This window comes from Nycticebus coucang, chromosome 11 (genome assembly GCF_027406575.1).
Source record: "Nycticebus coucang isolate mNycCou1 chromosome 11, mNycCou1.pri, whole genome shotgun sequence".
In the NCBI taxonomy this organism is placed as follows: domain Eukaryota; kingdom Metazoa; phylum Chordata; class Mammalia; order Primates; family Lorisidae; genus Nycticebus; species Nycticebus coucang.
Window position 1 is genome coordinate 15,886,029 of NC_069790.1, and position 15,541 is coordinate 15,901,569.

The 15,541-nt window shown below is 40.1% G+C and overlaps 1 protein-coding gene and 2 pseudogenes across 4 annotated transcripts in view; 2 read left to right on the top strand and 1 right to left on the bottom strand.

Moving 5' to 3' along the window:
• The window catches only part of SUGCT (succinyl-CoA:glutarate-CoA transferase), a 966,251-nt gene that overhangs the window by 911,086 nt on the left and 39,624 nt on the right, over positions 1–15,541 (bottom strand). For 3 of the 4 annotated variants that reach the window (XM_053609716.1, XM_053609720.1, XM_053609718.1), the window contains exon 2: positions 962–1,013. In XM_053609716.1, the coding sequence (XP_053465691.1) occupies positions 962–1,013 (52 nt within the window). Of the gene's footprint in view, positions 1–961; positions 1,014–15,541 lie in introns of those variants that run through there. The other variant, XM_053609717.1, reaches the window with a different exon arrangement.
• On the top strand, positions 2,629–2,984 carry LOC128598880 (small nuclear ribonucleoprotein Sm D2-like; annotated as a pseudogene).
• Positions 4,051–5,596, top strand: LOC128560210 (40S ribosomal protein S27-like; annotated as a pseudogene).

The following is a 15,541-nucleotide window of genomic DNA, read 5'->3' on the forward strand; positions in this document are numbered from 1 at the left end:
TGTGTGTCACACTTTATGGGGGCAAGACATGATTGCAAGAGGGACTTTACCTAACAATTGCAATCAGTGTAACCTGGCTTATTGTACCCTCAATGAATCCCCAACAAAAAAAAAAAAAAAAAGAAGTCAACATAAAAAATAAAGAAATATGATTGGAAACCAAAAAAAAAAGAAAAGAAAAAGTATATACCGTTTGTTTGTTTGTTTGTTTAGACACAGTCTCACTCTATCACCCTTCCCGAATGTCGTGGCATCATAGCTCACAGCAACCTCAAACTCTTAGGATCAAACTCTTAGGATCACGTGATCCTCTTGCCTAAGCCTCCTCAGGAGATGGAACTACTGGTGCATGCCACAACGCCTGTTATTTTTTTAGAGACAGTGTTTCACTCTTGCTCAGGCTGGTCTTGAACTCCTGACCTCAAGCAATCCAACCACTCGGCCTCTCAGAGTGCTAGGATTACAGGTGTGAGCCACTGCGCCCAACCTAAAAGTATATTCCTTTTGATCTAGTAATTTTATTTCGAGAGAATTGTCCTGAAGAAAAAATAGAAACAAAGGCTAAGATCTGTGTACAGGAAGCCTAATTTATAACAGTGAATTATTTGGGGATGATTAAATAATTATGTGACATCTACATAATAAAATACTATCACATGTTTTTGTTGTATTTTGAATGACATGGGAAAATATTCAAAATATTCAAATTTTTAAAATGTATAAAACTATAATTTCAAAATGGTTAAAATTTTTGGTTTTTTGATTATATATAAATATTTAGACTGGAAAAATACATTAAATATTACACTAATTGTCACTTAGAATAATAAAATTATAGAAATTTTTTTCTTCTCCAAAATTTCACCATAAACATATAAGTATCCACTTATAATCCAAAAAGTAATGTTTTTGAGAAAAGAAGAAAAAATAATCACCAAAACAAACATAAGCCAGTACAAACCTTGTTAGATCCAGAATTTTTACACCATCCAATGGCTTTACATTGTCCATACCTGGCAAACAAAGAATATTGATTACTAATTTTCAGAAGAAAAAATAAAGAATTCTTCATACTCTGTTTAAAACAATATTTTTCCGTCACAAAGATTGTGTTTTACATGAAACAAGGAAATCTTGCTCTAATCCGATTACAAGTTGGTCTGTAAAAATTAAAGATTCTAATTCCAGACTATCACAGTTTCGCGAAAGATAATTTGTCTAATAAAAGTGAACTAAACAATGACCTCCTCTCAAGTAGGATACTGAAAGTAACACCAAGAGCTCTGAATATGTATTCTTTTGAGACAGAGGAAACAAATTTTAAAAGTTTATTAAACAATTTATAATCATGTGCATTTCCATTTTTCTCTTCATGCATCAGCTCTAAAAATAAGTAAATAGATTAATAATTACATTAATAATTAAATGAACACATTTAACATCAGCATTAAACCACAAAATCAAATTTTAGCCAAATGGTTTACAAAGTTAGATAATGATAACTAAGACCAAGAAGAACTAAAGTCCCTATGGGGAAAATGCACTACTGGTTCAGTAAGTATTTTTAAAAGCCTTTATTTTTTAGAGCAGTTTTAGATTCACAACAAAACTGAACAGAATGCACAGACATTGCTCATATGTTCCCTGCCCCCAAACACGCACAGCCTCCCTGATCTTCAACATCCTCCACTAGAGTGGTACATTTATTCTATTAATGAACATACACTGATGTACCATCATCACCCAAAGTCCAAAGTTCACTTTCAGGTTTACTCTTGAAGTTTTACATTTTATATGTTTTGACAAATGTGTAATATATATTTGCCACTAAACTATCATACAGAGTAGTTTCATTTCCTTAAATATGTTCCACCTATTCATCCCTCCCTCCCCTCTAACCTTTGAATATCCCTCACCTATTGCTGTCTCCATAGTTTTGCCTTTTCCAGAATGTCATATAATTGGAATCATACAGCATGCAGCTATCTCAGATTGGCTTTTTCACTTAATAACATATGTTTAAGTTTCTTCTTTATCTTTTCATAACTTGATAAATCTTACTTTTGCACTTAATAGTATTCTATTATCTGGATGTACCACAGTTTATTTATTCATTCACCTAATAAAAGAACATCTTGGCTGCTTCCAAATTTTAGCAATTACAAATAAAGCTGCTATAAACATTGTGTCCATGTTTTTGTGTGGGCATGTTTTTGACTTATTTGGGTAAATGAGTATGGTTACTGAATCAGATGGTAACAGTATCCTTAGTTTTCTAAGAAACTGCCAAACTGTCTTCCAAATTGGCTGTACCATTTTTCATTTCCATCAGCAATGATTGAGAGTTCAATATACTTTTTTTGTTTTTTTTTTTTGCAGTTTTTGACCGGGGCTGGGTTTGAACCCTCCACCTCTGGCATAGGGGCCGGCGCCCTACTCCTTTGAGCCACAGGCGCCGCCCTCAATATACTTTTTAAGAATTCTCAGTTCAAATTCTTCTTGCAGTTCCTTTTTTTTTTTTTTCTTAATTCTCCATGTAGCCCCATGACTAGTGGATTAAGAATGAGGGTGTTGGGAGAGACAGAAGCAATGCGGAGAAGGAACTAACTTGAGAGCACAGCCACCACCATGAGCCTCCTCAACAAGCCCAAGAGTGAGATGACCCCAGAGGTGCTACAGAAGCGGGAGGAAGATGAAATTAACACTGGTCCACTCTCTGTGCTCACACAGTCAGTCAAGATCAACACCCAAGTGCTTATTAATTGCGCAATAACAAGAAACTCCTGGGCCGGGTGAAGGCCTTTGATAGGCACTGCAACATGGTGCTGGAGAATGTGAAAGAGATGTGGACTGAGGTCCCCAAAAGTGGCAAGGGTAAGAAGAAGTCTAAGCCAGCCAACAAAGATCGCTACATCTCCAAGATGTTCCTGCGTGGGGACTCGGCCATTGTGGCCCTGCAGAACCCACTTACTGCTGGCGAATAGGGCCCTCTTCCCCGCCGACAGCTTGCTCCTCCATCCTGTGAAGGCCTGTTCTTTGTGATGGGAATAATAAAGCCCTATGGGTATTTTTTCTAGTGGAAAAAAAAAAAAAAAGAATGAAAGTGTTGGAGTGGCGCCTGTGGCTCAAAGGAGTAGGGTGCCGGCCCCATATGCCGGAGGTGGCAGGTTCAAACCCAGCCCCAGCCAAAAACGGCAAAAAAAAAAAAAAGAATGAGGGTTATACAAGTAACACATTTCCACATTCACCGTCATAGTCTTAAGATGGATCACAAGGAACAAAGTGATTGTCAGTGAAGGACTTCACAGACCACATTGCTCTAGTAAAGAACACTGGAAGCTCATACAGTAGACATTTGCTACTGGAAATAAGCCAATTTATTATTTTATCAGAACTTGCTGTCACAGAAATAGGAAATATTTGAAGTCCATGTGACAGTACACTATTTCACTGGAAGCACACTGATGTATAGAACCAAATTATAATCTGGAAGTAAACTGATGAGAGGATCAGAAAAATGAAAGTAGCTAAAATAGTACTTAACATGGTACATGATTGCTGCTTTGGCTCTCAGGAATCACATTTTGATAAACGTTGGGGGGTTATTTGTTTGTTTTTTTAAGATAGAGTCACCCTTGGTAGAGTGCCTTGGCATCACAGCTCCCAGCAACCTCAAACTCTTGGGCTTAAGCAGTTCTCTAGCCTCAACCTCCCGAGTAGATGGGACTATAGGCTCCTGCCTCAACACCTGGCTATTTTTAGAGATGAGGTCTCACTCTGGCTCAGGCTGGTCTCCAACTCCTGAGCACAGGCGATCCACCCACCTTAGCCTCCCAGAGTGCTAGGATTACATGTGTGAGCCACCATGCCCAGCCTAAAGTTGTTTTTTTGTTTTTTGTTGTTGTTATTGTTTTTAACTATTCTGATTCTATTATTCTGGAAAATAGGCATTCTTGAAAAGACAAAACATTAGTGATAGAAAAGAGAACAAGGAAAAAAAAGAAAAGAAAACAGAACAAAGCTGACAAAGACTGGAGACAGAAAAAGAGAATGACTTCAAATTTTGAGAGGTAAGGGAACTGTTCTATATCTTTTTTTTTTTTTTTTGGAACTGTTCTATATCTTGAATATGGTGTTTGGCTGCATGACTCTATATGTTTGTCAGAACTCATAGTATATCAAAATGAGAAAATTTTATTGTGTGAAAATTTTACCTCTAGTAAAAAGAAACTGTCATTAATATACTAGGAAACATGAGATTTTACACCCATAAAGCAGAACAAGATACTTCTTATAAAAAGAACATTCAGAAAATTAAAATGTTATCTTGAAACTTAAAAATATGATAGAAGAATGAGACTGTAACTGAATGGCAGAAAATAAAAATAAGAAAATTGCAATGAAATTATAACAAAAATACAAAATAAAAGTGTGAAGTGGAGAAAAAGTAAGAAAAATAAAAGATCAGTCTAGGAATGCCAATCACAGCAAAACAGAACAGTAAAATCAGAAGAAAGAACATTAAAAAAAAATTTTTTTTCCTAGGACGGAAGGGCATAAATTTTCACATTGGAAGGCCTCTGTATCTCCCCAGAATAATGGATTTTAAAAAGACACACAGCCTGCGCACTAAGGTGCATCACCCTAAAAATGTGACTTCTCTGACAAAAGAAGACCTTAAACATTCCTAGGGAAGTCATATATAAAAATTGATTATTGGCACAACATTAGATGTCTCAACATTACTGAAAACTAAAACATCAAAATGGAACAAAAACTTTAAAATTTTGAGGGGAGATATTACTTCCCTCTTAAATTCTAAACCAAATCAAGCCATGAGTCATATGAATGTAGAAAAAAGAATATTTTCAATCATGCAAGTTTTCAAAAACTTTTATTTCTCATGCATTCTTTCTCCAGAAAACTTCCACAGGCAATCTACAAGTTTAGAAAATTACTTTTTTTTTTTTTAAACAGAGTCACACTCTGTTGCCCTGGATAGAGTACTGTGGCATCATCATAGCTCATAGCAAACTCAAACTCTTATGCTCAAGAGATTCCCTTGCCTCAGCCTCCCAAGTAGTTGTGACTACAGGCACCCACTACAATGCCTGGCTAATTTTTCTATTTTTAGTAGAGACTGGGTCTCACTCCTGCTCAGTCTGGTCTGGAATTTCTGAACTGAACCAAACCACCTGCCTTGGCCTCCCAGAGGGCTAGAGAATATTACTTTCTAAGAAAATTATGTCTAGAAGTAATTTAAAGGTAATCATCCAACAAAAAGATGAACAAGGTCTGAGAGGCCTAGACAGCTGGCCTTGTGAAGAATCAAGATACCTTTGGCTAGAGATTTACTGCATCTGTTCTTGGAAAAGAAGAAAAAGCATAAAAAGAAACAGCTAGTTCAAAGTCTAAACTCTGACTTTATGGAGGTAAAATGTACCACTTGTACAAGATTACAGCAGTTTTCAGTCATGCTCAGACAGTGGTTCTTTGTGTGGGTTTCTCAACAATGTTGTACCAGCCTACAGGAGGAAAGGACAGATTTAAAGAAGGGTGTTCATTTAGAAGAAAGCAACACCAAAGATCTACATAAGTTCCTGAATTGTGCTGTCTCACAGAAAGCCTTATCATAAGTTCAGTAATTCTAGTTAATGTACCAAGAGAATTACATTTGATTTTGAAAGATATACAACAATGATCTTCTATTTTTATGTCAGTTTTTCAACAAAGTTTTGATTATGGGGGGGAAAAAAAGATGAACAAGAAATGAGAAGATATAGGGTCCAGAAAACAGGCTATCCAAAGGAGGAGAGGGGTGAAGGGAATGCTCAGGACAACAGTAACAAACTTTCAGCTAATGAATTGGTGCAGATAGATATTGAGAAAGCAAATTCTAAAAACAGACAAATATTAACATGAGAAAATAAAAAGGTAATATAAGAGCAGTAATGTAATCAGAATGTGAATAATAATTATATAGCAATGTAAATAGTGAGTATTGATCAGACAAAATTTATGATTCAGAAGGAAGGAAAATGTGTGTTCAAATGGTGGTCAAAGAAAGAAAATACCACCGCAGATACTTTTTTTTTTTTTTTTTTTGCAGTTTTTGGCCAGGGCTGAGTTTGAACCCACCACCTCCGGCATATGGGGCCAGCTACCCTTCTCCTTTGAGCCACAGGCACCACCCGCCACCACAGATACTGTCTAAAAAAAATCAAGACATAGCATTATAATCATGTTATGCAGGAGGAGACAAGATGGCGGACTGAAGCCAGCTTTCAACAAAGGCTCCCGTCCAGAAGGAGAGTTAAGGGACAGGAATTTAGTAAGTATCCTGGTGGACTTGAGCCTCACCAAGAGAGAAGGCTGAAGAACGCACATCAATACCGCTGAGGCAAGTTGTGATCACAAGGACGCAAACAAAAGGTACAAAATCCACCACCAAGCGGACGGGAGTCCCCCTCCCCCATGAGACCGGCTCTAGAGCCCCACAATTTAACAAGCGGGCAAAAATTAAAGGCCCTCCCACTACACTCCACGGGAGAGACCTTCTAAAAACTGGACCTACCTCCCCTACTGGGGTGCCGTGGCGTTCTCCTGCCGGACATAGGGCTGAATAAAACTTTGGGAATCCTCTGCCGGCAACCCTGAATCCCCGGCGCTCCCCTCCCGCCCACTGAGGTCTGGAGGCCTGTCCCCCAGGACTTCAGATGCTTGGGTGATTTCTCAAGGGGAGTGGACAGTCCCCTTGAGTGCGACTGGTCAGCATTGACTCTGAGGCGCGCCGAGTGAGGAGAGGGCACCGGGCTGAGGGGGAGTCACGCCTCGCGGCACTTCCCTGCGGTGCAGTGCACCAACCCTCCCCGGTCATACGGGGCCCAAGACTGAATCAGACTCTGGCCTCCCCGCTGAGAGCTGAGAACCCCTACTCTCACTCGGGGTCTGAGGGCCTATCCCCCAGGAGTTCGGCTCCTTGGGTGATTTCTCGAGGGGAGTGCACAGTGCCTGAGCTGCGTCAGGTCAGCGCTGACTCTGGGACACGTGACCGAGGAGAGGGCACTCTGCTGAGGGGAAATCAAGCCTTGGCGGCACTTCCCTGCGGTGCAGTGCAGGAGCCCTCCCCGGACTGTAGTATTGCGTGAAACTGAATGAAACTCTAGCTTCCCCCCGCCCCACTCCCAATCGGGGTCTGGGGGCCCATCCCACAAGAGTTCTGATTCTTGGGGGATCTCTTAAGGGGTGTGGACCCAGCACAAACTGCGGCCGCTCAGTGCTGACTCTGGGGCGCGGGACAGAGGAGAAAAGGGTCGCCTGAGTGCCCACACCAGAGCAGCAGTTCCCTGGAGGTAGATCAACAGCCGTTTTTTCTTTAATGGCAGAACGCTCACTTCTGGATATTCTGAGGCCACACCTCCTGTCTCCCTGGGCAACCAGAGGAGGCCACCGGTGACACGGCTCACAAACCCGGAAGCCTCCAGGGCGGGGCCGACCCAGAGAGGTGTTCAGACGCAATTCTCCAGCAGCAAAGACGTTTGAACTCAAAACAGCCCGTCTCCTGTAGGCGATGACAGGAACAGAGACAGAACCTCACAAAGTTGTCTGTTCTGTTCTGTTCTGTTAGCAGCATGCATCAGGGACGGGGCTAAGCCTGAGTGAACACCTCCTTCCCATCACCTGCATCAAACACTCAAAGATGTCAGGCCCCATCTCCTCCTGCTAGATAGCGGCAGTCTGCGGGGGCCTGGCAGACTTCCTTGCGATTCAGGCAGGTGCAAACCCCTAGAGTGTCTGTTCACTGCAGGCATCTGGGTTAGCCATCTGCAGAGATACCAGTGACTGGGTCCAACGGAGGGGCAAAGTGGGGAAGGAGACGTCAACCTTCCCAGACTGCTCTGTTTGCTGGGTGGCTCCTCCTGACTCCACGCTGCACTGGGGTGAGCCGTGTCAGAGGAGTCACCAGGCCCCTGTGATCCAGTTCCCAGAGACCTCTTGAACCCTTCCACCCGAGACAAGTGCCGATTGAGACAGTTGATTCGGACCTTTTGAACTGGGCTAATAGACTGAGGACTTTTCAGGCGGTGCCCTGGGTGTGCGATTGTAGGAAGGTTTGATTCTCCTTTTCCAACTGGGGCCAGAGGTGGGCAGGCGGGGTGACTTAATTGCTGATTTTTCCACACAGCTGAGACTTCAAGCCAGAGTAGAAGTTGCAATAGGATCGAACAGAAACCAGCTGAAAACAAGACAGAACCACTTTGCTCCACCACACCAGACAGGGCCCCAGTTTCTCAGGCCACAACACTGTACGGGCCCTCGATAAAACCCCAGGGGAAAATCCAAAGGGAGTAAACCATGGGGCGGAATCAGCGGAAAAACTCTGGTAACATGAATAACCAGAATAGATCAACCCCCCCAAGAAAAGATACGGCAGATGTGATTGAAGATCCCATTCATAAACAACTGGCTGAGATGTCAGAAGTCGAATTCAGAATTTGGTTTGCAGACAAGATTAATAAAATGGAATTAGGAATTCGAGGAGAAATTCAAAAATTGTCTCAAGAATTTAACGAATTTAAAGTCAAAACCACCAAAGACTTAGACACACTGAAACAAGAACTTACAGCCCTCAAAGATATGAAAAATACAGTAGAATCCCTCAGTAACAGAATGGAGCAAGCAGAAGAAAGGATTTCTGACATTGAAGATAAAGTCTTCGAACGCTCCCAATCTCTCAAAGACGAAGAGAAATGGAGAGCAAAAACGGATCACTCACTCAGAGAGCTCTCAGATAATTCGAAAAAAAACAACATAAGGGTTATAGGAATTTCGGAGACTGATGAAGTAGCTGCCAAGGACACAGAGGCCCTTCTACATGAAATTATGAAAGAAAATTTTCCAGACATGCCTAGAGAATCTGAAATTCAGATAGCAGACAGCTTCAGAACCCCAGCACGATTCAACACCAATAAGCCATCTCCCAGACATATCATAATTAGCTTCACTAAAGTTAACATGAAAGAGAAGATTCTCAAAGCAGCCCGGCGAAAGAAAACTATAACGTACAAAGGTAAGAATATTAGAATAACTGCAGATCTCTCTGCTGAAACTTTTCAAGCAAGAAGAGGCTGGTCATCAACTTTTAATCTCCTAAAGCAAAAAAACTTTCAACCCAGGATCTTGTATCCAGCTAAACTGAGTTTCATCTATGATGGAGAAATTAAATACTTCAATGACATTCATATGTTGAAAAAATTTGCCATAAGTAAACCAGCTCTTCAGGATGTTCTCAGACCTATCCTCCACAATGACCAACCCAATCCTATACCACAAAAGTAAACTCACTCAGAATCTTCGGATCAAACTCCAACTTCCACACTGGCGAAAGGATTAAAAATGTCCACTGGACCTTTGAAAAACTCGATACCCAAAATTCCACCAGACTTATCAATACTCTCCATCAATGTGAATGGCTTAAACTGTCCTCTAAAGAGGCATAGGTTAGCTGACTGGATACAAAAACTCAAGCCAGATATTTGTTGCATACAAGAGTCACATCTCAACTTAAAAGACAAATACAGACTCAGGGTGAAAGGATGGTCATCCATATATCAGGCAAATGGTAATCAGAAAAAAGCAGGTGTTGCAATTTTATTTGCAGATACAGTAGGCTTTAAACCATCAAAAGTAAGGAAGGACAAGAATGGTCACTTCATATTTGTTAAGGGTAATACTCAATATGACGAGATCTCAATTATTAATATCTATGCACCCAACCAGAATGCACCTCAATTTATAAGAGAAACTCTAACAGACATGAGTAACTTGATTTCCTCCAGCTCCATAATCGTTGGAGATTTCAACACTCCCTTGGCAGTGTTGGATCGATCCTCCAGAAAGAAGCTGAGCAAAGAAATCTTAGATTTAAACCTAACCATCCAATATTTAGATTTAGCAGACATCTACAGAACATTTCATCCCAACAAAACTGAATACACATTCTTCTCATCAGCCCACGGAACTTACTCCAAAATTGATCACATTTTAGGTCACAAGTCTAACCTCAGTAAATTTAAAGGAATAGAAATTATTCCATGCATCTTCTCGGACCATCATGGAATAAAACTTGAATTGAGTAACAACAGGAATCTGCATACCCATACAAAAACATGGAAGTTAAATAACCTTATGCTGAATGATAGCTGGGTCAGAGATGAGATTAAGAAAGAAATCACCAATTTTTTGGAACAAAATGACAATGAAGACACAAACTATCAGAACCTCTGGGACACTACAAAGGCAGTTCTAAGAGGGAAATTTATAGCACTGCAAGCCTTCCTCAAGAGAACGGAAAGAGAGGAAGTTAACAACTTAATGGGACATCTCACGCAACTGGAAAAGGAAGAACATTCCAACCCCAAACCCAGTAGAAGAAAAGAAATAACCAAAATTAGAGCAGAATTAAATGAAATTGAAAACAAAAGAATAATACAACAGATCAATAAATCAAAAAGCTGGTTTTTTGAAAAGGTCAATAAAATAGATAAACCTCTGGCCAACCTAATCAGGAAAAATAGAATAAAATCTCTAATATCATCAATCAGAAACAACAAAGACGAAATAACCACAGACTCATCAGAAATCCAAAAAATCCTTAATGAATATTACAAGAAACTTTATTCTCAGAAATATGAAAATCTGAAGGAAATAGACCAATACTTGGAAGCACGCCACCTTCCAAGACTTAACCAGAATCAAGTGGAAATGTTGAACAGACCCATATCAAGTTCAGAAATAGCATCAACTATACAAAACCTCCCTAAAAAGAAAAGCCCGGGACCAGATGGTTTCACGTCAGAATTCTACCAAACCTTTAAAGAGGAATTAGTACCTATATTACTCAACCTGTTCCAAAATGTAGAAAAAGAAGGAAGACTACCCAACACGTTCTATGAAGCAAACATCACCCTGATCCCCAAACCAGGAAAAGACCCAACAAGAAAAGAAAATTATAGACCAATATCACTAATGAATATAGATGCAAAAATATTCAACAAGATCCTAACAAACAGAATCCAGCAACACATCAAACAAATTATACATCATGACCAAGTTGGTTTTATCCCAGGGTCTCAAGGCTGGTTCAATATACGTAAATCTATAAATGTAATTCAGCACATAAACAAATTAAAAAACAAAGACCATATGATTCTCTCAATTGATGCAGAAAAAGCTTTTGATAATATCCAGCATCCCTTCATGATCAGAACACTCAAGAAAATTGGTCTAGAAGGGACTTTTCTTAAACTGATAGAGGCTATCTACAGCAAACCCACAGCCAATATCATATTGAATGGAGTTAAATTGGAATCATTTCCACTCAGATCAGGAACCAGACAAGGCTGCCCACTGTCTCCATTGCTTTTCAACATTGTAATGGAAGTTTTAGCCACCGCAATTAGGGAAGAAAAGGCGATCAAGGGTATCCATATAGGGTCAGAAGAGATCAAACTCTCGCTCTTCGCAGATGATATGATTGTGTATCTGGAAAACACTAGGGACTCTACTACAAAACTCCTAGAAGTGATCAAGGAATACAGCAGCGTCTCAGGTTACAAAATCAACATTCATAAATCGGTAGCCTTTATATACACCAACAACAGTCAAATTGAAAAAGCAGTTAAGGACTCTATCCCATTCACAGTAGTGCCAAAGAAGATGAAATATTTGGGAATTTACCTAACAAAAGACGTGAAAGATCTCTATAAAGAGAACTATGAAACTCTAAGAAAAGAAATAGCTGAAAATGTTAACAAATGGAAAAACATACCATGCTCATGGCTAGGAAGAATCAACATTATCAAAATGTCCATACTACCCAAAGCAATATATAATTTCAATGCACTCCCTATTAAAGCTCCACTGTCATATTTTAAAGATCTTGAAAAAACATTACTTCGTTTTATATGGAATCAGAAAAAACCTCGAATAGCCAAGACATTACTCAGAAATAAAAACAAAACAGGAGGAATCACACTACCAGACCTCAGACTTTACTACAAATCGATAGTGATCAAAACAGCATGGTATTGGCACAAAAACAGAGAAGTAGATATCTGGAACAGAATAGAGAACCAAGAGATGAATCCAGCTACTTACCGCTATTTGATTTTTGACAAGCCAATTAAAAACATTCAGTGGGGAAAAGATTCCCTATTTAACAAATGGTGCTGGGTGAACTGGCTGGCAACCTGCAGAAGACTGAAATTGGACCCACACCTTTCACCATTAACTAAGATAGACTCTCATTGGATTAAAGATTTAAACTTAAGACATGAAACTATAAAAATACTAGAGGAGAATGCAGGGAAAACCCTTGAAGAAATTGGTCTGGGTGAGTATTTCATGAGGAGAACCCCCCGGGCAATTGAAGCAGCTTCAAAAATACACTACTGGGACTTGATCAAACTAAAAAGCTTCTGCACAGCTAAGAACACAGTAAGCAGAGCAAGCAGACAGCCCTCAGAATGGGAGAAGATATTTGCAGGGTATAACTCTGACAAAGGTTTAATAACCAGAATCCACAGAGAACTCAAACGCATCAGCAAGAAAAAAACAAGGGATCCCATCGCAGGCTGGGCAAGGGATTTGAAGAGAAACTTCTCTGAAGAAGACAGGCGCAAGGCCTTCAGACATATGAAAAAATGCTCATCTTTAATCATCAGAGAAATGCAAATCAAAACTACTTTGAGATATCATCTAACTCCAATGAGACTAGCCTATATCACAAAATCTCAAGACCAGAGATGCTGGCGTGGATGCAGAGAAAAGGGAACACTTCTGCACTGCTGGTGGGAATGCAAATTAATACATTCCTTTTGGAAAGATATATGGAGAACACTCAGAGATCTAAAAATAGATCTGCCATTCAATCCTGTAATTCCTCTGCTGGGCATATACCCAGAAGACCAAAAATCACAACATAACAAAGATATTTGTACCAGAATGTTTATTGCAGCCCAATTCATAATAGCTAAGTCATGGAAAAAACCCAAGTGTCCATCGATCCACGAATGGATTAATAAATTGTGGTATATGTATACCATGGAATACTATGCAGCCTTAAAGAAAGATGGAGACTTTACCTCTTTCATGTTTACATGGATGGAGCTGGAACATATTCTTCTTAGTAAAGTATCCCAAGAATGGAAGAAAAAATACCCAATGTACACAGCCCTACTATGAAACTAATTTGGGACTCTCACATGAAAGCTATAACCCAGCTACAACTTAACAATAGGGGGAAGTGGGAAAGGGGGGGGTGGGGTAGAGGGAGGGGAATCGGTGGGATCACACCTGTGGCATATTATAGGGGTATTTGCGAAACTTGGTAAATGTAGAATGTAAATGTTTTGGCACAGTAACTGAGATAACGCCGGAAAGGCTATGTTAACCACTGTGATAAAAATGTGTCAAATGGTTTATGAAGTGAGTGTATGATGCCCCATAATCATATCATTGTATACAGTTATGATTTAATAAAAAAATTAAAAAAAAAAATAATCATGTTATGCAGAGAGCTGGAGGTAAATACCAAAAGAAACAGCAAAAAGAACTATAATTTATTTTCTCTGGAAAAAAGGGAAAGGCAGAGAAACACAAGAGATCACTACTTTTCACAATTAACTCTGTAGGACTTCTGAAGTTTTTGAACCAAGTGTATGTAAAACTTTCATTTTAAAAAGTTAAAAGTAGGCTTGGCGCCCATAGCACAGTGGTTACAGTGACAGCCACAAACACCGGAGGCTGGCAGGTCTGAACTTAGCCCCAGCCTGCCAAACAACGACAATTACAAGAAAAAAATAGCCAGGCATTGTGGCAGGCACCTGTAGTCCCAGCTACTTGGGAGGCTGAGGCAAGAGAATCGCTTAAGTCCAAGAGTTTGAGATTGCTGTGAACTGTGATGCCAGAGCACTCTACCGAGGGTGTCATAATGAGACTCTGCCTCAAAAAAAAAAAAAAAAAGGTAAAAGTAAATTATAAATCATATTAAGTTCATGAACAAGAGGGTGAAGTATTATATTATTCTGTGTACCTCCTGTTGTACAACCCACTGCAATGTTTTGATAAGTATTTCCACTCTGATGTTTTTACTGAACATATTGTTTATACATAGAGCAGCAGCATCAAAGAGGAATTACAGTGATCCTCAGAATCTGTATTTGTGAATTTGCCTGCTCACTAAAATGTACTTGAAAAACAAAAATCAATACTTGTGGTGCTTTCACAGTCATTCCAGGACATGAACAGAATGCAGGAAAATGGGGCGGGGCATGAGGTGACTCACACCTGTAATCCTAGCACTCTGGGAGGCTGAAGTGAATGGATTGCCTAAGCTCAGGAGTTCTAGACCAGCTTGAGAAAGAGCGAGACCCCACCTCTAAAAAATAGCCGAGCGTTGTGGTGAACACCTGTAGTCCCAGCTACCAAGGAGGCTGAGGCAAGAGAATCACTTTGAGCCCAAGAGTTTCAGGTTGCTGTAAGCTGTGAAGCCACGGTACAGCACTCTACTGAGGGTGACAAAGTGAGACTGTCTCAAAAAAAAAATCGCAGGAAAGTTTGAGTAGCCCAATGCAGCACATTCCCAGCTGAGGATGAATTAGGTCACACTCCAATTGCAACTCATAGTTTTCTAGTCCTTTTTTTAGTATAATGTTACTCTTTTTAGTCCTTTTTTAGTATAGTGTTACTGGTTTTACATTTTGGTGCTTTTTGTTGATTTCACTAAATATTTAAAACAGCATGGTGCCTCACACCTGTCATCCCAGCACTTTTGGAGGCTGAGATGGGAGACTAGCTTGAGGCCAAGAGTTCAAGAGCAATCTAACCAACACAGAGAGATCTTGTCTTTAAAAAAAAATTTTAAAGGCCAGGCAAGGTGGCTCATGCCTATGCTATAATGCTAGCACTCTGGGAGGCCAAGGCAGGTGGATTGCCTGAGCTCACAGGTTCAAGACCAGCCTGAGCAAGAGCAAGATCCCCATCTCTAAAAGTAGCCAGGCATTGTGGCAAGCGCCTATAGTCACAGCTACTCATGAGGCTGAAGCAAGAAAATCACTTGAGCCCAAGAGTTTGAGGTTGCTGTGAGCTATGACGCCACAGCACTCTACCCAAGGCAACAAAGTGAGACTCTGTCTCAAAAAGATAAAAAAATTAGCCAGGCATGGTAGTGTATATGTCCAGTCCCAGTTACTTCGGCTACTCAAAGGCTGAGATAGGAGGATCACTTGAGCCCAGGAATCTGAAGTTGCAATAAGCTCTGATCCCTCCACTCTCTCTCAGGCAAAAAGCCTATCTCAAAAAGGGGAAAAAAAAAAAAAAAAAGACACCACATTTGTTTATCCATTCAGCTGTTAATAAACATTGAGTTGGTTTTTAGGCAACAATGAATCAGGCTGCCATGAATATTTGTGCACAAATCTTTGTGAGAACATGTCTTTATTTCTGAGTAAATAACCTAACGGAATGATGAAGGTAAATA